The 20,697-nt window shown below is 46.0% G+C and overlaps 5 protein-coding genes across 5 annotated transcripts; all 5 read left to right on the forward strand.

Moving 5' to 3' along the window:
- Positions 1-372: 372 nt before the first annotated feature.
- EV420DRAFT_1279978 (glycoside hydrolase family 16 protein) lies at positions 373-2,370 on the forward strand (the record flags this gene model as incomplete). The annotated part of the gene is made up of 7 exons (XM_060468183.1): positions 373-948; positions 1,006-1,081; positions 1,140-1,238; positions 1,292-1,314; positions 1,365-1,994; positions 2,055-2,227; positions 2,280-2,370. The coding sequence occupies 7 exons, from the start codon at positions 373-375 to the stop codon at positions 2,368-2,370; spliced, it is 1,668 nt and encodes a 555-aa protein (XP_060322968.1).
- A 3,089-nt stretch (positions 2,371-5,459) lies between these two features.
- On the forward strand, positions 5,460-7,860 carry EV420DRAFT_1316454 (uncharacterized protein). The gene is made up of 2 exons (XM_060468687.1): positions 5,460-5,778; positions 6,359-7,860. Exons 1-2 carry the CDS (start codon positions 5,566-5,568, stop codon positions 7,415-7,417), a joined length of 1,272 nt encoding a protein of 423 aa, XP_060322969.1. The 5' UTR covers positions 5,460-5,565; the 3' UTR covers positions 7,418-7,860.
- EV420DRAFT_1221339 (uncharacterized protein) lies at positions 7,560-7,838 on the forward strand (the record flags this gene model as incomplete). Its single annotated transcript, XM_060466459.1, has 1 exon — positions 7,560-7,838. A coding segment is annotated over one exon (279 nt), but the record flags the coding sequence as incomplete, so codon positions are not given.
- Positions 7,861-9,358: 1,498 nt separating the features above from the next.
- Positions 9,359-11,928, forward strand: EV420DRAFT_1623254 (DNA breaking-rejoining enzyme; the record flags this gene model as incomplete). The annotated part of the gene is made up of 5 exons (XM_060475922.1): positions 9,359-9,455; positions 9,591-9,951; positions 10,005-10,742; positions 11,809-11,837; positions 11,909-11,928. The coding sequence occupies 5 exons, from the start codon at positions 9,359-9,361 to the stop codon at positions 11,926-11,928; spliced, it is 1,245 nt and encodes a 414-aa protein (XP_060322971.1).
- Positions 11,929-19,719: 7,791 nt separating this feature from the next.
- EV420DRAFT_1214656 (uncharacterized protein) lies at positions 19,720-19,956 on the forward strand (the record flags this gene model as incomplete). The annotated part of the gene is made up of 1 exon (XM_060466386.1): positions 19,720-19,956. A coding segment is annotated over one exon (237 nt), but the record flags the coding sequence as incomplete, so codon positions are not given.
- Positions 19,957-20,697: the final 741 nt, after the last annotated feature.

Consider the following 20,697-nt stretch of genomic DNA (forward strand, 5'->3'; position numbering starts at 1 on the left):
CTTTCCATCTTTAACTCCCACCATGTTTTCCAGCACCCCATCCCGCTCTCGCTCTCGTCGCCACCCTGGAATCGAAGGGCAAAGCATGCTTAATGGACAACCAAGGTCGCGTTCTGGTCCCAGTAATTGGAATCAGTCTTCAAAACTATCCGCCATGCAATGGACGCCTACTACTACCTCACAATCTGAAGCCCAGCCCGAGCCACAATTTCAGCCTCAACGCCATCAATCTTCACATGTTATTTCCCAGGACATTGCAACCGGCGTGATTGGTAGTGGATACGGTCCTTATTCGGTGAATGTCCTTCTATTTTCATGGCCATTCTCTGATAACTGCTGCAGTACAGTCCCACCCTAGCCAAAGACGGTGGGATGTACACTACGTCACGTTTTTCTGCACCACCTGTCACCACGCCTCTAGTCCATCGGACCAGCAGAGTCGCCAATACCAGCACCGTGGCTACTACTAATATTGCCCCGGTGCGATATTTCTGGGACAAGGACCCGGACTTTGACGACATTATCCACAATCCTGACCCCATCGTGGATACTAGAATGGACCGCTCGTGTTCCCCTTTCTCCTTGCGTGGCTGGGAAAATGCAAGCACACTTGTAGTCATTCTTATGGGGCTAATCACTCTATTCATCGGTTTCCCCATCATCAAATATTACCAACGCACGCTCAATACTGTGTCTGGATTTAATCTTGGTGGAATCAATTCCACTGGACAGATACCGAAATTTCCAGGGCTCCCGAGCCTCATAGACACGGATACTCCCACGGATGCGTATTCGCGTACAGGGCACGATGGGAAAAAGTACAACTTGGTGTTCAGTGACGAGTTCAACACTGATGGACGGACGTTCTATCCGGGAGATGATCCGTATTGGGAGGCAGTTGACATGCATTATTGGCCTACAGGCGATCTTGAGTGGTATGATCCAAGTGTATGTCTCCTCTGCGTACTCAGTAATCCTGTTCTCACCTATTCTGTTGTTCTTTAGGCTGCAATTACACGAGATGGAAAGTTAGTGCTTACAATGACCGAAGAAAACATTCATGACCTCAATTTCAAGAGTGGTACGTTTACAGTTTAAATTTTGTGTTCTCAAAGACTACGTAATTAAAGAGTCAACAGCTATGATTACCTCATGGAACAAATTATGCTTCACTACTGGATATATCGAAGTTTCTATCAGTATGCCTGGTAGTCCACGGGCAGCGGGTTTATGGCCTGGTGAGATTACAGTGATTCTCATGTACTTGACGCCTTCCAACGACTTCTTCCAGGTGCATGGACTATGGGAAACTTGGTATGAATTCTTTGTACCTCTTCCAATGTACTGTTATAACTAGATCGCAGGGCCGTGCCGGCTATGGTGCTACTACGGAGGGAATGTGGCCGTACAGCTACGACTCCTGCGACCTTGGCACATTCCCAGGACAAACTACAGCATCAGGCGAACCAGCTGCTGCGAATACTGGTGGGAACGATGGCTCACCAATCAGCTCCCTCCCTGGACAACGCCTCTCTGCATGCACATGCGACGGATCCGACCACCCAGGACCCACTTCCAGCACAGGGCGCGGTGTCCCAGAAATCGATATCATCGAACACCGAATTGACACGACAATTTGGCAAGGCCAGGTTTCGCAAAGTTACCAGGTCGCGCCGTTCAATTACCATTATGATTTTGATAACTCGTCCAGTGTGACGACTATCTATGATGATAGAATAACTGAATTTAATTCGTATAAGGGTAGTAATCTGCAGCAGTCGGTGTCAACGCTGACATACATCGATGAGACACTCTATGGTGGAACTGGATATGGGGCATATGGATATGAGTGGTATTCAAATCCGGATAAACGCGATGAGGGGTATATCACTTGGTATAGTGACGGTGTAGAGTCATGGACAATCACTTCTGGCACCATCGGAGCTGATTCCACTGTAGAGATCAGCGAGCGGCTTATTCCAGAGGAGCCATTAGTGAGTACCATTCTTTTTTTTTTCTCAAAATCGTGCGGAACTGATATGTGTCGCTTGTAGTACATCATCCTCAACCTAGGAATATCATTATCTTTCCAGGCGCCGGATTACAAGCACTTGACCTTCCCGAGTTCGATGTATATCGACTACGTACGAGTGTATCAACGTTCTGGGACTGAAAATGGGTTGACATGTAACCCCCCAAGGAGACCTACAGCAGATTATATTATTGAGTATGTTCTCTGTTTTTTTGGTGCGGATAGTTTCCTCATCGTTTTGTGATAGTCACTCAGAAGCATACAACAATGCTAACTGGACGACGTGGGATGCGGCGGGGTACACGTTCCCTCGGAATTCCCTCTACGATGGATGTTAACAATCTGGTACACACTATGAGGACGGGGGAGATGTCTATGATCTACAATATTACCTCTATGATTCATTAACATTGCCTGCATGTACATGTTAGCCGATGTAGGAAAACAAGCCAGAAGTTTACCAGTGATGGATCGAGGGCGTAGTCGTACTCGCAGTTACATTCAGCTAAAGTCAAGGGAAATGGTGTAGTGTTATACACTTCCCCTTCCACCCGCAAGCGCTTTTAGATGTAGATATGCAATAGATGCTTATTTACCAGAACATAAATTCCCTTTGTCAGGCGTGTATTCCCAATTTGCTTTGCCTACTTGAAATGGTGAGCGTCTCTATGAAGGTGCGATACTTGGTCCTGAGACAAGCACATAGACCACGTTAGGAATGAAGGAATACGAGTATATCGGCCGAAGGCCAGTCGTGGGCTATGGAAGAAATGCCTATTGTGGACTCAAATCCTCGCCTTCTGTGGCTTATGACATTTATACAGCGTCAACATCAGGATCATGGCGATGCTTGATTTCGTGTCGGAATAGCATCTTGTTCTCTTTACCCGCTTTCAGTACTTGAGGTGAGTCTAAACCATGCTCGACGATATCTTCTTCAACAGAATCATCATCATGGCTTTATCACTGAGAAACCTTGTGCCTGCCTGCCTGGTCAACTATGACGATACCGTCATTTGAGTTGATCATCCCTCTGTTCCATCCCTCATGATATTTAACCAACAACCCTTATTACTATGCCTCCCAGAAATCGGAAACTTCTGTATTAAAGAGGGGAAAGGAGGGAGGTCTCATATATATGCATCTCGACGTCGCTCTAGGATACATAACGCTCTCAGCGGCTTCCCATCTTCTTACACCTATGCTTCAGCGTTTCTGGAGGAAATGGAAAGTCACTTCATTGAATCTCATTGAGACTTTATCATATAGGCTAATGTAAACTCTCTTTAGTACGGCCTCCCCTCCTCCTACCGCTCAACGCTGACACAGGTGTTGTGTTCTCCTCCTTCACCTCGTAATCCCAGCCACAACTCAAGTCACGACCAAACCATCCATTCGTCCTTGGCCGAAAATGCGGGATATCCCCATCTAGGAGGAAATTACACGCCACGATCGCCTGAGGAATAAACGATTGTTTCCTGACGAGCTGTAACGGAAAATGTCCCCAATGTTTATAGAACAATGGCATTCACTATCTGTGGTGCATACTTCCTGCCTCCCACCAATTATCTCCCTTGATTTACTCTCTGGCGAGTTCCGGTCCTCATGGGACGAAAACTCGCTTGAGCCAGCATGCGGTAATTCATCTGTCGCAGTTGTATACCCAGAAATTGATTGCGTCTAGACCGTGCCGAGGAGATTACCTTGTAACAACTGGGAGAGTGGACGATACTGGGTATGTAGGTAGTGTGTATGGGGTTTCCCCCCATACTTTAGGGTAGAGTCTGGTCAGGATTCACGGAGAATGACTATTTTCGGGTGGGGTAAACCGGAGGATCAGGTGCATTGAAAATAGGGGAGATTTATTTTGTATTCACCAGAGAAGGTGTGAACAATATATGTCGAGCCTTCGACGACTTACAGTGAACGAATGACTAACTCCGCTCCAATACCCGAGATGAAAGGCAGTAGAAATGGATAATACACCACGGTTCAAAGAAAATACATCAGAAAGCCAGTACCTGGAGTTTAGAGGTAAATGACGCACTAAGAGGTTCACGGAAACCTGAAAGGAAACGGTATCAGAAGGAAAGGGTGCCAGGTCGCTGCTCTCGTTTGCAACCATCACGAAGGAAGGATAATACAATTGCAAGAAGGAAGGTATGCCAATGCCACAGTTTACGAGAGCAAATAGGAAAGGGACCATAAGCATAATCGTGAAACAAGATAGCGTGCTTGTTGATTGGGAATACAATCTGGGGAATAAGGTGAGACAAGGAATGGAAGATTGCCTCCAATTCGGAGAATCGATATGTAGAACGTCCTGTGAGATTGGTTAGTGGGTCCGAAGGACTGACATTCTTTACTGTAACGGTTGGTATCTGTGGTTTCAAGTAAATGCCCACAATTGTATAGCCGTGAACCATCAAGACCGATGCAGAAAGGAATAAAATAGGTCGCACCCTTCATTGGACTTAACACAGAATATGAGGTGAGCGAAGAAGCAGATAGGTGGAAGTTATAGCAAAAATGTACGTACCTTGCCTATTCCTACTCCAAGGCATCGAGGAACTAACGAGAACCCGAACACCAGAAAAGAAAGTTCAAAACAAAGATTATTTCACTGAGTCGAAATCCGAATGGGTTTGAACATGTAAAACATGAGACCTGGGGGATACATTAAAGGGAAAAAATGACAAGGAAAGTCGAAGGCTACCACGGACTGTGCTCAAGAAAAGAGGGTACAACAATATGAGATAGGTCATTGAATATGTGTTCGACAGCGCTGTGTAGCAACGAGCACTTCTTCGGCGCTGTTTACTGTCATAGAACCTTGCATTGTATTAGTGCGAAAAGACTCATTGAACAAGACACAACGCCCTTCAACAGCACGATTGAAAATCGGTGCTAAATAATATTTGCACATCTTACGACGGAGGAAGCCAGAAAACGAAGATAAAGTACCCAAATTACGGTCCGCTAGATTATTCAACAACTGGGATATTAGCCTAACACAGAACTGAGCCATAGTCTCGATTCCAGACGTGTAAATCCTAAATTGAGCCTGCCGAGTCTGTAGGAACAGTCGAAGAATTTCAGCGTCGCTTCCGTGAAAAACAGACCCCAGCAAAGTAAGCCATAGAAAACATTTGCTAGTATAAAGCCTGAAGCTAGAACCGAAAATGCATCAGAACGCTATATTGGCGAGCAATATTTTGACCTATCTTTGCATGAGTGGACGTGTGTGTTCCTTTGCTAAGTAATGTGCCATACTTATTTGCAAATTGCCTGATCAAAGGTACCTAACAGTGTTTCGGACCGCTGTTCCGGAACACCGGGTTTTTTGGCATAGACGTTGAGAGCAGTCCGAGCACACGAGGACAGCGCTCATAAGGTGCTGACTAAGCGGCGAGAGATCGTTTCACATCTTCCTCTCGCAGTCAGCACCGCCAATCTTCCAATTCGTTACGACGAAGTCTTGCGACTTGTTCTCTTATTCTACAGCTGCTAATACATCTCTCTATTGCCCATAAATGTCACAATCAGCCACCGGTGCTCCTGTGAACCCAGGGTCAGGTCCAATTGGCGCGATTAACCCAAAGTCTCTGCCGAAAAGTTCTGAGGATATTGCCCTCGATAAGCTACGGGCGAAGATGAGCAAGGAGGTGGCTATGAGAAACATGAAAAGAGCAGATAGACGAAAGGAATTGACGGCGCAGGGGAAGGATCCCAAGGATGTCTCAGACGTAGTGATTTACAGGGCCCAGCCTGGCCCGGCTTTGAGGGCTCAGGCCTGGCTTTGGCAGGCTCAGGCTCAGGCCCGGCTCGGGCTCAGGCCTGGGCTTTGTACCCAACAAGAAGCAAGGGTTTTTTGGGTGCTGGTTTGGGTGAAAGTCTCTGAAAGAAACGGTTGTTAGTATACATAGAGGATGTATCAACTGAATACTTGATATAGCACATGTCTAGAACGAAAAAATGAGTCGAAGATATATTACTTGATGTGTTGTACAGTTGTTGAAGTACCGCGACAGTGCTAGTGTCATCTTGATTATGTTAATATGAGAAGGTAAGAAGCATGGGCAAATCCTCGAGCATTGATCAGGGAGTGATCGCCTGTTATCCCTCTCACATATCTGTGCCGAGACCATGATAATTTAGATCTGAGAAGCCTGGCCTCAGGCCTCAGGCTCAGGCTTTCAGATAATGAAGCCTGAGCCCGAGCCCTCACCAAGCCCACCCCCAGGGCCCAGCTTTTCAGGGCCTGGCCCGGCTCAGCCCGGCTCGGCTTAGGGCTTCAGGCCGGGCCCTGTAAATCACTACTCAGATGATGAAAAGGATGAGTCTGACGTTCTCATTCACACCGTGCATAAGGCAGTAGAAGCCAAAGTGGCATCGGTGTCTCCGGTGAAGACTGCTGCCACTATTGCTTCATCTACCACCACTGCAACATCCATGGACGCCACACTTTCGATGTTTTTCTCTGATGCCATGACAGAGAAGAACAAGATGGCCTATAATCCTAATGACATTGCCTTCCACGAGGATTACAAGGCACTTTTGGTTCACAAGATTTCAATTCCTTTGTCCATGTTTCACCCGTCCTATTTACACGTGTTGCAGTACTCCAACGACTCTCTCCCTCGGATCAAGATTACTCAAACTGGATCAGACGGTACCAGCAAGAACTTCAGTGTCCTCGACATATCCAAAGCACCAGCTGAAGCCGACTTAAACAGAGCTGACTTCCTTGTGTGCTACAACAATCTTCTCGAGTTTTTCACTGATATAGGCTGTGGACCACGAACTCTTCAAGGCCTTAATGAACATCTGCACACAATGTTAACTGATCCCAATTTTGCTATGTGGTTTGAGGCATACAAGTCTTTTGACCGAGATTTCCGGGCGAAGTTCTTCAAGGATCCCTTCATACCTGATCCTTCTGCGAAGTCTTGGTCAGATGGAGTGCAGGCTGCGAAGGACAATTACCTCCTCAGACAACGGGAAACTCAAGTTGCAGGAAATGGAGGCCAGGACAGACGAGGTAAAGGGAATGGAGGGTATACAAACAAGCGGTTTAGTCCTTACGATATGACTCAACGGGACAATGCTAGTCGCTCTAGTTCCTTTCGGCCCTTATGCCTTAGATGTGGCCTCATTGGACATCATGCGGACTCCTGCATGGCGGCAACGCCTAGTAAAAGCGGACGGTCCTTTCTTGTCGAGTGGAGGGACAATTCACTCCTCCAAATCTCAGATCACAAGCTTGTCTGTGTCCGTTTCAACCTCACAGTCTGCAGAATCGAGCCTTCCATCAACCACGGTATCCATATGTGCTCCTTGTGTGCCGACACTCACCATGGAGCGACAAAATGCACTCGTAACTGAGGCATATAAAGTCATCACCCCATACAAACCTTCGGGATGGCAACACGCCCTTCAAAAGTATAATCTATTGGACAAGTATCCGAATCTAGTCTTTGATATTACTTATGGTTCCCCCATTGGTAACCCTCCTCCTCTCACTTCTACTTTTCTACCCCCGAATATGCCTTCAGCTGAAGCTAATCCCGAAATCATTGAAAATTACTTACAAGATGAAATTGCAGCTGGACAAATGGGAGAAGGATTGAGTGTTGAAAAAGCTCACGTGTTCTTTGGAGGTCATTTCTGTACAGCGCCAATGGGTGTTGTGTTTGACCAGCAAAAGCCACGGATCATCCATAATCTATCTGCTCAGGATCCTGAAGGTTCTTCTACGAATTCCTGGCTCGATGCAAAAGACTGGCCGACATGTTGGTATACGGCAAGCATGTATGAAGAAGCGGTGAGTGTCTGACTTATACTGACTGGATCTGGTGGAATGGATATGCATGGAAGTGCTCACATGCGACCCGCGTGTTCTGGTGGCATGGCTCATGCCTGGTGAGGGTTGGCATCCCCTCTCTTTTGGAATGGATATGTGCTGGAGCGCTCACATGCAACCCGTGTGTTCTGGTGGCATGGCTCATGCCGTATGAGGGTCGGCATTCCCTTGTTAGTCACACTTGGATATTGTGGCTTTATTGGTTCATGGAGCACATGCTTCTGCTCATGGCTATTCCTGATGCTCGTTCTGAACTGCCTTTCTTCAGGTTGTTTGAGCACCTCCAGGTACCCAGGCAGTGGCCTTGGATTGGGTTAAGGCATATCGCTGCTCACCCATTATCTTCAAGCATAAAAGGTACATTGCCTCCTTGTGGAAAGGACATGTATTACCAAATCACTGTGTGCCATTTGGTATGACTAGTTCTGGTGGTATCCAAGGTGGCATTGCTGACGCTTTTAATGATATTCTTAACGCAGCAGGTATACCCGGTGTCTTCAAGTGGGTCGATGACCATAACATACTTCGATATCCCACAGCTCAACACACTCTTGAAAATGGTGACTCTCAGTATTCATACAATTTTGATCTTCAAACCATCCTGGATATTTCACAACCTCTCGGCATATTGTGGCATGACGTCTCTGTCAAGGGACATGATTTTCAGTATGTTACACCTTATGTTGGCTTTATGTGGGATATTGTGGAGAAAAGAGTATGTCTGCCTGAGAAGAAGCGGGAGAAGTATCTGAAGAAAGTGTCTGACTTCTTGCTCCGACGGCCCTCCATGGTGAGATATAAAGAAGCGAGCTCATTGCATGGCACTCTCCAACATGTGTGCTTCATATGCAAAGCAGGGAAAGCTTACCTGCCTGCACTCTCCGCTTTTGTAGCTCACTTCCCCAACAAGTGGGTGGCTCACCACCCTTCGAAGACTGTATGGGCCGACCTCGAATGGTGGAAAGATTCCCTTTCCCTTTCCCAACCTCCCTTGAGCCGATCTCTCATGACAAGACAGCGCATAGATCTCGACATTTGGGTGGATGCATCTTATTGGGGCATTGGTCTTATTGTCGGGAATCAGTGGGTGGCATGGAAGTTCAAAGACGGCTGGCATGCCGATGGCCAAGATATAGGCTGGGCGGAATCCATCGCTGTTGAACTAGCTGCACTTCACGCAACATCATTCACTTCAGTCGTCAATGCGGATTTCCCCTTGAACAGCGACAACACAAGCATTATAGATATGCACAAAATTGGACGCTCGCATAACGTTCATAGGAATGCATCCCTTCGCCGACTTTCACTCCTTCCAGCTCCCAGAAATTTAATGCTATCTCCTTCCTATGTTGAGTCTGCAGTTAATCTTGCGGATCCCATTTCTCACGGCAAACTTGGGCCTCAAGAACACAGACTTGATATCAATTTCCTCTTACCAGAGGAACTCGCACCTTGGCTTGACCATGTTTAGGATTCCTTTACCACGCAGATCTGCATGTGCAGATCCGGAGCCCACAGGTTCTCTTCAGGTGCCTCCTGATGACATGCCGCAACCTACAGGTTCTTCTCGCCACTCTCAGCTTTCATACATTTCTTGTCAAGCCCATTATTCTCATTATCATCATAACATATCTGTCCCATATCCAATGGATTCCTCTCCTTTGTCTAAACCTTGTCTGAGTCGACGACCTCGAGTTCATGCTACATCAAAGATCAAACCGTCCCATTTCTGCCCACTTGTTCTTGCAGATGAGCGAGTAACGACTTGGCGATCTCCATATTCCGACGTTGTGGATAAGAAGCTGTCAGCTTTGGTTCCTATGCATGTGCTGGAAAGATGGCGGTTAGTCATGGCTAATTCGGTGACCGAAGATGCCCGGAAAAATTATGGTGCTGGCTTGTTGAGATTCACTCAATTTTGTGACACTTATTCTGTGCCTGAATCGTTGCATGTTCCGGCCAGTGAACCACTTTTGGCCTTATTCATTTCAGAGATGGGTGCAGGCAAAGTTCAGTCATCCACCATTGATTCATGGTTATCAGGTCTGGCTTTATGGTGACTGTCATATATCATATCATAGGGCCTCCTAACTGATACAGATTGTAAAGGCATGACATCCAAGGAGCATACTGGTATGGCGGTAGAATTTTATCCTGCACAAAACAAGGTGCAGCAGCAATGGCACTGCCATCTACTAAACCCCCTCGCCTGCCGGTAACTGAGAAGCATATTGCTTCTCTACGGTCTCACTTGGATATCAACAACCCCCTCAACACTGCCATATGGGCTGTTGCCACTATTGCGTGGCATGGTTGTACCCGTCTGGGAGAGCTTCTTCCTTCACGATCGAAGCCGTTCAGTATGTCTCATAATGTCTATTGCTCCTGCCCACGGAAATCAGGAACTGCTTCCAACGGCCACAAGTGGATGAATCTGTTTGTACCTTGCACCAAAACCAGGAAATTTCGGGGTGACTGGATTTCGCTAACTTCGACTAATGATGATTTTGATCCCATCCATGCTTTACAGAATCATCTGAGCATCAATGATGATTTGCCTCCTGATGCCCCACTTTTTGCATATTCTCTCAGCTTATCCGCTTGGGAAAAGTTGTCAAAGGAGTCCTTTCTCACTCGTTGCTCACAAATTTGGGCCCTTGATGACCTTGATGCAGCCAGTGGTCATAGTTTTCGCATTGGAGGAACCACATACCTTTTACTACTCGGAGTAGATCCCTGGATTGTGATGAAACAGGGAAGATGGTCTTCCAAGGCGTTTCTCTTATATTGGCGCAAAGTCGAGGAAATCCTTCCTCTTTTCATAGGTGATGCTATGGATAAGTTTACGTCCATTAAAGTTGCCGTATCTCGTCTCGGTTCTCTGTAATGTTTCATGTAATAATATTTCCATTGTTACCAACCTTATAATTTGGGGGAGGGGAGTCGGATTCCAGAGGCATCCGCCTGTACTCTCAGTTTTCGAGTTGGTTTGGGGAGTGCGTCTTCCTCTGGAATCTCACTCATGAGACAAATAAGTGCACCCAAGTAACAGGTGCTCTTATTTCCTCTCCCTCCCAAAAACTGGTTAGGCGGAAGCAGGTTAGGCAGCTGACACGTTTTCGGCTCTCCATCTCGACACCTTCCTTCCTCTCGCTTCTGCCATACATTGCGTTCGATCTCTCCTCCCCAACTGCTTCGTTTCCTTGCAACCTTAGAGTCTGTTACGATGTTAGAGGTTGACTTCAAGGGTGAAGACCTGTTATGTAGTATGTACATACACGTTCCCTTGGGTACAATCTATTTTTAATTCATTTCTCATTAGCTAATCTCTTCTCTTGCATGTAGATTTTCCTCCTACGAACGCCCACCCTCCTCTCTCTGCTTCCTTCGACAGCCTACATCAGCCTCATGAATTTTCGCTGAGACGTTCCAGCTAGTGAGTTGGAGGGACGGGCCTGCTGATGAGAGTCAGGGACGGTCATGATAGAATCATTTGGGGAGAAGACCAACATACTCCGCAACCACATCCACTCTAAAACTGTGCCTGCATACATCCTCGTCATCACTACTTGCTATGCGCCAATACGCTGCTAGGACATGTCGGAACACGGAAATGACTTTGAACCTTTCTTTTCCGTGGTACTCGCTGAAAACATCTTTTACCACTGGAGCTGGTATCAATATCGACCAAACCTTTGCAACCAGCATCAGTGCTGGATCTGTGGTCGGTGTAGTGTAGATTAGTGCTGAGTTGGAGGACACGGGAGAATCTTTGTACGTCTCCGTGTTCTGACTATCAGCATCGACCACTAATCTTATGCATACAGTATGGTACCCCGGTCCTCAAGGACATTGTATGTGCTCCAGCCTGATACATCTTGCTCACTAATGTGTCTTTCTTGCAACAAGTGAGGATGGACCCATTAGGAGCATTGATAATGAGTATAACGGAGGGGCGACTCGCAGAGAGAATCTGTTTTGCTGGGGTGCTACAGGCTGGGGAGGGTCTTGAGGGGTATGCAGATTGGAGTGAAGTTCTCGCCTTTTGTGGCTGATATCAAGATCTGGAATTCAGTCACCAAAGTTGGTGTTACATTCAACATTGCAACTTCTATATCGATCTTTCCATGGAGGAATGTTACCAGGTAAGTTGTCCGAATCCTCTCTATGCATCTTTGGCTAACTGCTCCTTCAGTCCATTAACCTCGGTTTCCGCTGTCAATCACAGTGCAGACAGTACATATCCAACCCTGCACAGCCACAAGTCAACCCAGGCATCGTGAAACTCGGCACATCTGGCGTCTTCCTCATTACCAGCGCCGTAAAATGCTCTAGCAGAGCTACCATCCTCTCCTTCGCCGAATACATCCTCTGCTGGTTCTTGTCCTCTTGATTGGAAAGTAATTGCTGAAAACCCCAATCTCATCATACCTACCGACATCAGCATCAAGGAATCCTGCACAAACCTCATGTTAACTGCCGTACACCCTTCCGAACGATGTCAACGGTGTCAGTCAAATGAGTACATTTTGTGCAGACGATGAGAACCAACACAAGATTCTCCTCTATACCTACCAAGGACTGACTCATATGGGAGCGGATTAAGGTCGTGGAGAAACGCGAATGACTCATCACGCCAGTCGCCTTTCCCAAATGCCCTGAGCAACGCACGAGCTTCGTAGTACTGGCTGCGATAATCATTGCCCTACCTGACGTAGGAGGCACATATATGCACATGAAATACGCGATTAGCAGCTTAACCAAAGCTGCAGATACGTGTCCTTATATTTCCTCCCTTCCATTTCCTGATAATCCCTTCTTTCCCACCAGCTTAAGACCACTCCTCACATCAATACCATCCTCCCCGGTGTTGCGACTGCAGCCTATTTACGCGTGTAATTTTGCAATCTAGAGTGTTTTACATGCATACTGAGAGATAGTGAGTGAGCAGACTAAAACTATGCGTCGACACTAATGCTACGCGGTGCAATGACATGGAATATAACTTATGGCATAAGAAGCAACGGGATTCTAAACAGGACTTAGTCACAGCACTGTACCTGACGGGCATGCGTGATGAGAAGGCCAAACCCTATACCCAATGCCTTAGGCTCTAACTTACAAGCACACTCGCGGGAGCTAGATAAAACCTTGAAGATTGCACTGACACTGAGAACACTTAGCGCGCTCGCTAACTGTGACACGCCGTACCTGAAAATCCGGGGAAATCCTTAAGCGAGCTGACAGATATCACCGGCACGAGCTTGGGCAATGGGCTTCGGCCGAAGTCCACGAGCCCGCGTTCCATTGTTCTGAGTCCCATTGTTCGAAGACTCACTTGTTGCCATGTCTACGAGAAGCCTCTGTGAATCCAAGAAAGAAGTCCTGAACGACACACGCCAGAACTGATAGTTCTGTGCGCCTAGACCTGTCAGTCGCTAGAGAACAAGCCTGTGGGTGTCGGGAGAGCACCTCTTGGCACGCATTTAGCGAGCTCACTATAGAAATGAGACTAAAACTGGGAAGTCCGACTCGGATGCTCAGTAAGGCGGCGGTGGCAACGTGCTACGCATGTAGGAGTCTGGGTACTGCGCGACGTTTGTAATTCTAATTCCCCTGTAGTATAAGTAGGCTGGTTACAGTAGGTAGAGGCCAAGTTTCGAGCCCCTGAGTTCCCGTGCACGCGTTGAAGGTGGTACTGTAACAAAGGATCAGTTTGTGACTTCGAGCTGTGCATAGAATTAGTGAGCTCACTCAGAGAAATACAAGATACCCTTTTGATAAGACTTTTGAGAACTTAGTCAGAGTGAATACGAATCAGTGACGCTGTTTCTGTTCTGTTGAGTGTGATAAGTCTGTTCGGAGAATGTTTTGAAGTGGAAATCTGAGATTTGTTCTGTTCTGTTCTGTTCTGTTCTGTTTCAGTCTGTTCCATGTCAGTTCTGTCGAAGTTCCATTTCTGAATCTGTTTTCCGAGCGCTTCTGAAGTGTTCTTGAGTCGAGATAACCTGCTGGAGTTAGTTGGAGAACCCTTACATACAGTTGTGTAGCGAGCAGGCTAAGTCAGTGCTTGCCTGTGGTGTTCTTTTAGCGAGCTCACTAAAGTTTCGGCATGTATTACCTCTGTTTCTGTTGGGATCAGTGTCCCTTGTGTATTATAACTCAAATCTGCCTTGAAGGTCGCGTCGTGCCAGTGAACGACCTTCCTGTAAAAAGTTCCTAGACTTAGGAAGTCATTAGAGAAAGCTTAGCTTCGCTAAGAGCGCTGAGAATAAGAGAAACTCTTTGAGATATTGAAGTATAGTTGGATTGCATTAGAAATAATCGCTCCCCCTAGAACTTACGAGGGTGATTGTAGTTTGTGTAGTTGTGTGAGTGTGTGTGTGGGTTTTTGAGGTTCGCCCTTTAGCCCGCTCACTATTCCACAGGTGCCCACAGCCAGCCTCTTCACCGGGTACGTCCATGCTGAACTCATCCCACCCCCACATGCGAGGTTATTGTCGACGAGTACAGGCAGGCAAGATTGTGTACCTCATTGTCTCGCAGAGGAATGGGTTTGTTACAGGGATATCCCGAGACTCAAGTACTTGGCGAGCACGGAAGATGTGAATCTTTGGACTTCCTTGAAGGTGCTTTATATCTGTCAGATGTCGTACGTGACTAACCTAGGGGAGGTTTCACTGACATCAGTCCTTTGGAGAACATATATACAGTGCTGATTCGAAGGCATGTGAAGTTTCCCCACCTTGATCTCAGCTTGACATGTCATCATCTGTAGGATGGTACCGTCACTAAGAATGAGGCCGTGCCAAATATCTACTCGGCTGTATCCCTGGTAAACCACTGTCACGGAATGAGGGTGTGTTATCAGCATTCACTTGGGGCCTGGCAGGGTCTAATCAGCTATCAGATCTTAAGAATCTATCGTACATGATGGAATCAGCGGGGAAAAAACATCTAACAGTGCTCCTGAAGCAAGGCCCCCGGATGTTAGTTCCTTGCGCTGGGCTATAAGGCGACCTTGTGTAGGTGACTAGACAGCTCACACAAAAGGAAATTGGGTGAGATTTGTGGTGTACAGAAAGCAGGATAGCCGGAAGGATAGGACAGCAGGGTCATAATCAAGCTACAGAGTCGAAATAGAACATGATTTCTTTGTGAGGTATGGCTATATCTATTGGGTCAGTTTCTCCATCAGTCTCCCACAACATTGGCAGAAAATGAAGGGGATGTACTCACATGATGTCCAGCTTGCCAAATTCCTTCAACAGGTTTTGTGCGCATACCTTCAGTGCATGCTTCTCAGTTGAAAGCACAACGCTCGCTCTCAGGTCCCATGAAGATAAACAGAAATCTCTTCCTCTTCTCGTTGTCTTCATTTGATTATCAATATTCATTTGAGTTACAGCCTGGAAGTCCTCAGATGTGATATCGAAGAAAAGCTTCTTCATGTGGTGTCCCTGCTTGTATATCACACCAAGAGAAGCTGTTCGTGAAGTAGACTGCGATTTCAATACATGCAGGGATGTTGGTGACCGGCAGAGTTACCTAACCCTAAATCCTACGTCCATTACGAAGGTCGAGCACACGATCCCGGCTTCAATAAGAATTGCATCCAGGCTTTCAAGTTCGACCAAGGAGTAGACAAAAGAAAAACCAGTATTGTATGGATAACACATCTTCGTTCCAAGAACACCTTCCTCTGAAATACGGTTCATCATCTTAGCAATCGCAAGCTCCTCACCCATTTCAAATAACACCTCAATAGTCATCTCTCTTCCATACACCGACATGATGTTCATGTTCCGAATGAGAATGATATCATGCAGTGGATCCTTTTGATTAGATATCTCGAGGAAATGGGTAATAACCCTGATCGCATTTCAGAGAGCGAAACGACGGCTATCACACCTGTATCCGCTATACCAATGGACCCTCATCTGCAGAACATGACCCAGGTTTATCACCAAAACGTGCGACGACCACTCCTTCTCCTCCTCCCTCCCTGTCTCTCGCATCAACAATGCACCTCAACCCCCCCTCCCCCTCCCTCATCACCAAGACTGCTCCCACTCAGAGTTCAGAGTCATTCGTTACCAGACTGACCCAAGTTCGATCCATATCCGAGCATTCCTTCGCTTATGAATAATCAGAGGCAATTTTTGCGGACCCGACAGAGATGCCCCCAGTGTAGAAGAACAGATGCCCGACATGCAGGCGGAAAATGTCTTTACAGGGAACATAATCCAGCGAATTATCGTGGTATCATGCTCCTGGATGATAAAGGCCTCATGAGGAATGCACCCAGACACATCACCTTTCAGAGGGCAAGACATCAATATTCGAGTACTCAGAAGATTCTCAAGATAGTAGAAGGGGAAAGTACAAGAGGAGGTAATCAGATTTCTGTGTCTTAGCTGGGCATGGTGAATTTCGCGTTTACCTGATGCGTTAGTGCGTTCGCTGCATTTGCATTAAATCCATTTGTGTGTGCGTTATTCTGAGTCCTATGAATATAGGTAATCGGTCATTATGCAGTTAGGAAAGGCCCATGGGAAAATCTATTTGTGAAATCTATTGGTCTCAGTGATTGCCGGCCATCTCCCTCTGTCTGTCCTGAGTCCTCGCATGGGAAATTTCTATTTGTGTGCAGCATTTGCCGACCATCCATATCCCGGGTCTGGGTTCATTCCATGGGATTTTTTCTATTTGTGCATGCTGTTTGCCGGGTCCTGCTGGTTTTTATTTTTTTATTTGGCCCCATCTCCTCCTGCATCTGGCGTTGTAAGCCGTACATTACAATCCTTCAGTTCGTCGTGATGGTATAAAATAGAATGGTGCAAGCACCTTCATTGGCTATGACACAGTAGGACGATGGCTATAGGGCAACGTTTGAATACTGGTGCGTGGCCTATTTCTTACCTCTTTCCCTGCTAACGTGCCATCCGATATGCTAGGATTTGGCTCGTTGCACATAAACGAGGCTGCTGGATGGGATGGACAAGGCCTTGCTGAGACTTCAAGGACATTTGAAGACGGTGGCAATATAGTCATTGGTAAGTATTCGTTTCTTCTATTTCTTGTTCTTTAGACTCACTTGCCTTGTTGTGTAGTTCATTTACTCAGTTTATTCTATCAACCATGGTAGCTATAGGTGCAAGCTATGCCTCTCGATAGTCCCAACACAACGAAAACACCTTACACAGTGAAGTTGCAGGTAGCAGATGTGCAGTACCATGTTTCTGAGCTCAACACGTTGTTTGCTAACAAGCCCTTCATTGATGTAGCCTTTTTCCATGCACGAGTGTGCTCCTCAACTGTCACATGAATATGCATCACGAAGTGGATGGGATGCCGATGGATGGGGTACATATACACAGTGAGTTCTTATCCTTCCTCATGTCTCCCATGTTCCTGATGTCCTGCCAGTGTGATATTTATGTTGCACCCTCGCCTGTACATGATGGCAGGCTTGACAACTAGTTCTTGAGCATATCAGAGGTAAGGTAAGGTTTTGCTTTGCTAGCGACTTGGTAACCAATCCTTAATCTAGTTTCAATTTTGCGCTTGGGATCCTTTCTCGGTTCCTGACTCACCCTCGGGCCTCCAGTCATTCAAATGAACCGGAACCGCAAGTTAACAACACGGATACAGGCCTTTACGTGGGCTGAGTGAACGAAGAAGCAAGAATCGCCTCTGCTAGGTCTGTTTCTGCTTCTTTTTCCTTTCTGTGCGCTAACATGGTATCTACTACTAGGCTGTTATATCATGTAACACGACGACTGCTTTTCATTAAAGAATCCTATGGGTTGGGGTGGATGTACCAGTGCCTCGTTGGCATGCCATTCATAGACGGCGAATGGTAGTATATTCATAGTAAGGATTCCCTGTCTTGTTTCACCTTCGTTTGACTAGTTTTTGCTCAGAATATACACTGCATATATGTACTAGGGTACACGCCATTATCTTTCAACTTAACTGGAATACTAACCCCTTGTTCTAGCATTGAAAATGATGTATATTCTTGCTTGTTAATTCAGGGTAAGTGACTGTATTTGCAGGCATTAACAGGAAGCTAATACTCTGATTACTAATTAGATGTCTGACCTGCCAAGTCAAGGAGACAGTGTTATTAATGGCCAGTCTTTGAAGTGTTACTTGATGTTGTGAATCAATCCTCGCACATCCCTTGGCATGCACATTGGTGAGTACCTTCTTCAGTTTAGCCAACGAGAGACTAATGATAGCGTAGATTGAGCTATGTGACAGGGAATTTCTGAATACGTTCATTTTTGGTAGGGGGACAAGTGCAGAAGCTGTGCTGATGAAATGGTGCACAGGATTGTGTCAATTTTCCACTGTTGAGTACTCATGCCAGAACAGTCACAACATTGTACAGTCGACCAAGGATTGTTGCGTGATTGAACCAGGTATGTCTGCATGGCAGACTCTGCAGCAGTTCATAGACAAATGTAAGGCTAGACCCATTGTGTGAGCTATGACATCCTGCACATCCTGCCAAGCCTATGTTGTGAAACGTCACAGGTACCTGTATGCACCTCCATTGTTGGGCGTCATGGTCGCTTTCACTCATACTCCACCTGACATCGCCATTCAGATTGAGGTAAACAGCACAGCAGTTGAGTATCAACTAGCCGGAGTAGTGTATTACAGTGGCCATCACTTTACCGCTTGTTTCATCGACGGCGATGGTAACGTTTGGTTCAATGACAGTATAGTACATGGGAGAGTGGCGCACAGAGAAGGAATGTCAGCTACAAAACTTATTAGTCCACTGTTGTTCTTAGGGTTTTATTTTTGAGACAAAAAAACATAGGACTCGGACCTGCCACATGGATGCATTGGCCCTCACCAACTAGTTGTGAATGCATTGGAAAAAATGCATTAATGTGTTTGATGTGTGTGCGTGCGTGACAGACATGCGTTTTCGTGTTTCTTGTCATTTTGTTTTATGTGCGTGGCACGGCCTATATTTTGCCAGCTGTGGCCTATCAGCCCCAGTGAGAATTCCGAGTCCTATGAATATAGGTTTCTTCAGTCTTTATACCATCCTGGGATCCGATTTTTGATTGTCCAACATGGTGTTTGCCGCTGCATTCTACCTGACCTCTTTGTGGGAATTTTTTGTATTGTCCATCATTTTCCTGTGACTTTGCTTCCTTTTTGGAATCCAGTCTTTTACATTCTCTCTGACTTATGATACTATGGGTTTGCGATGGGCGATTTTGTGTTTTTTGGTGCTTTCTACGGAGCAGTTTTAATGGTTTGCAGAATAAAAACCCTATTGCTTGAGTGATGCATGTAAATTGAGAGATATGTTGAATTTGTCTTTACATATTGTGTCATTTTCAACGTCCTCTCTGCTGTCCTTCAGCTAATTGCAGCGGGAGCTCGTTTTCTTGTCGGCAAGTGGTGGCCAGCAATGTCAGACTTATAATTTGACTTTGACATATGCTATGATGCAATGTGGCATATAGCGATTTTTTTGACACTTGCACCTCGGCCACCTTCCGACACTTGGTCTACTCAACGGAATCCCCAAGGATATTTCTCTTAGTGTTGGAAGATTTTTTTGGACATAAATTTGATTTTTTTTTTTATGAAACGGAGCACAGGCTAAAGCTACGGAAAATCTTTATTGAAAATAAGGAATCAAACTCCGTACATGATCGACCAGTATTTGACATCGACCCAGCAATATCCTTCTAGGATAATATGCAGAGAATGCGAAGGTCCCACCCATAAAACAGAGCAGTACAACTCGTGTTCCAAACTTCTTCCAGTTTACATTGAAGGTATAGATACTGAGCCAGACCAGACATTCTCGATGCAAGTAGCAGGCAAATCTGCTGGGTACTGCTTGACAGGGGTGATATACTATGGTACAGCACACTTTACAGCTAGATATGTGGACAGAACAGGGACCATGTGGTTCAACGATGGATACATCAACAGTAGAACTTCTAATAAAGAAGGCGATATCACAGACTTGGATATGAAAATGTCTACCGATGGGAGAAAACCTGTACTGGCTGTATACAGGTGGACTTGAGCACAGGGTATTACACGTCCAATAAGTTATGATGGATCAAGAAGGGCGCAGGTAAGGAAAATATTCTAACTATGGACCTTGTCTCTCTTCTGATATCATGCAACATATTACGGATAAATAGAGCGGACGGAGAGCATAGGACTCAGATTCTGCCACTCAGATGTAATGGCCATCAAATGCTAGTTGCCCGTATTGTATGTAGTTGTAAGCAAATGTTATCGAATAGCTTCTGAGATTTGATGGTACTCATGCGCAATTCAAATTTTGTCCCTGTATTCAATTCATGAAAGATCCTTGTACAATACCACTGTTTGAGATCCTTTAATGCCAAATAATATTGAATGCCATATGATTGTGCTGAATCATGTCTAATCGAGGAGCTGCTTATTAGAATGAATGCTACTGAATCCATTTGAATACCACTGATTGATTCTATTATTACTAGCCTCATACTTTACAGAAAATATGAGACATGAGCGCCAGTCCAACCGAGAGACTATGAGTGTAAGAGCCAAGAACCTGTTAAGCACTAACTCAAATCTACTCCAAGGCTGATCTCTATCCTGTCACTCGCATTCGGTGATTCAGTGTTAGAGAGGCATTGGTTGATTGCGAGAAGTTAGGCATCACTTTATAGCGAAAGCAAGGAGCTTGTAAGAGTTAGGAGTATATAACCTTAGCCAAAGCTGGGGTCTGAGGCCACAGCGTAGGCTAGCTTAAATACACGTT

The sequence above is a fragment of the Desarmillaria tabescens genome (assembly GCF_030435595.1).
Source record: "Desarmillaria tabescens strain CCBAS 213 chromosome Unknown EV420scaffold_96, whole genome shotgun sequence".
NCBI classification, from domain to species: domain Eukaryota; kingdom Fungi; phylum Basidiomycota; class Agaricomycetes; order Agaricales; family Physalacriaceae; genus Desarmillaria; species Desarmillaria tabescens.

Coding starts and splice junctions, on each gene's coding strand:
- EV420DRAFT_1316454 (XM_060468687.1), top strand. CDS start 5,566: ATGTCACAATCAGCCACCGGTGCTCCTGTGAACCCAGGGTCAGGTCCA. Junction 5,779..6,358: donor ATCCCAAGGATGTCTCAGAC/GTAGTGATTTAC, acceptor CACTACTCAGAT/GATGAAAAGGATGAGTCTGA.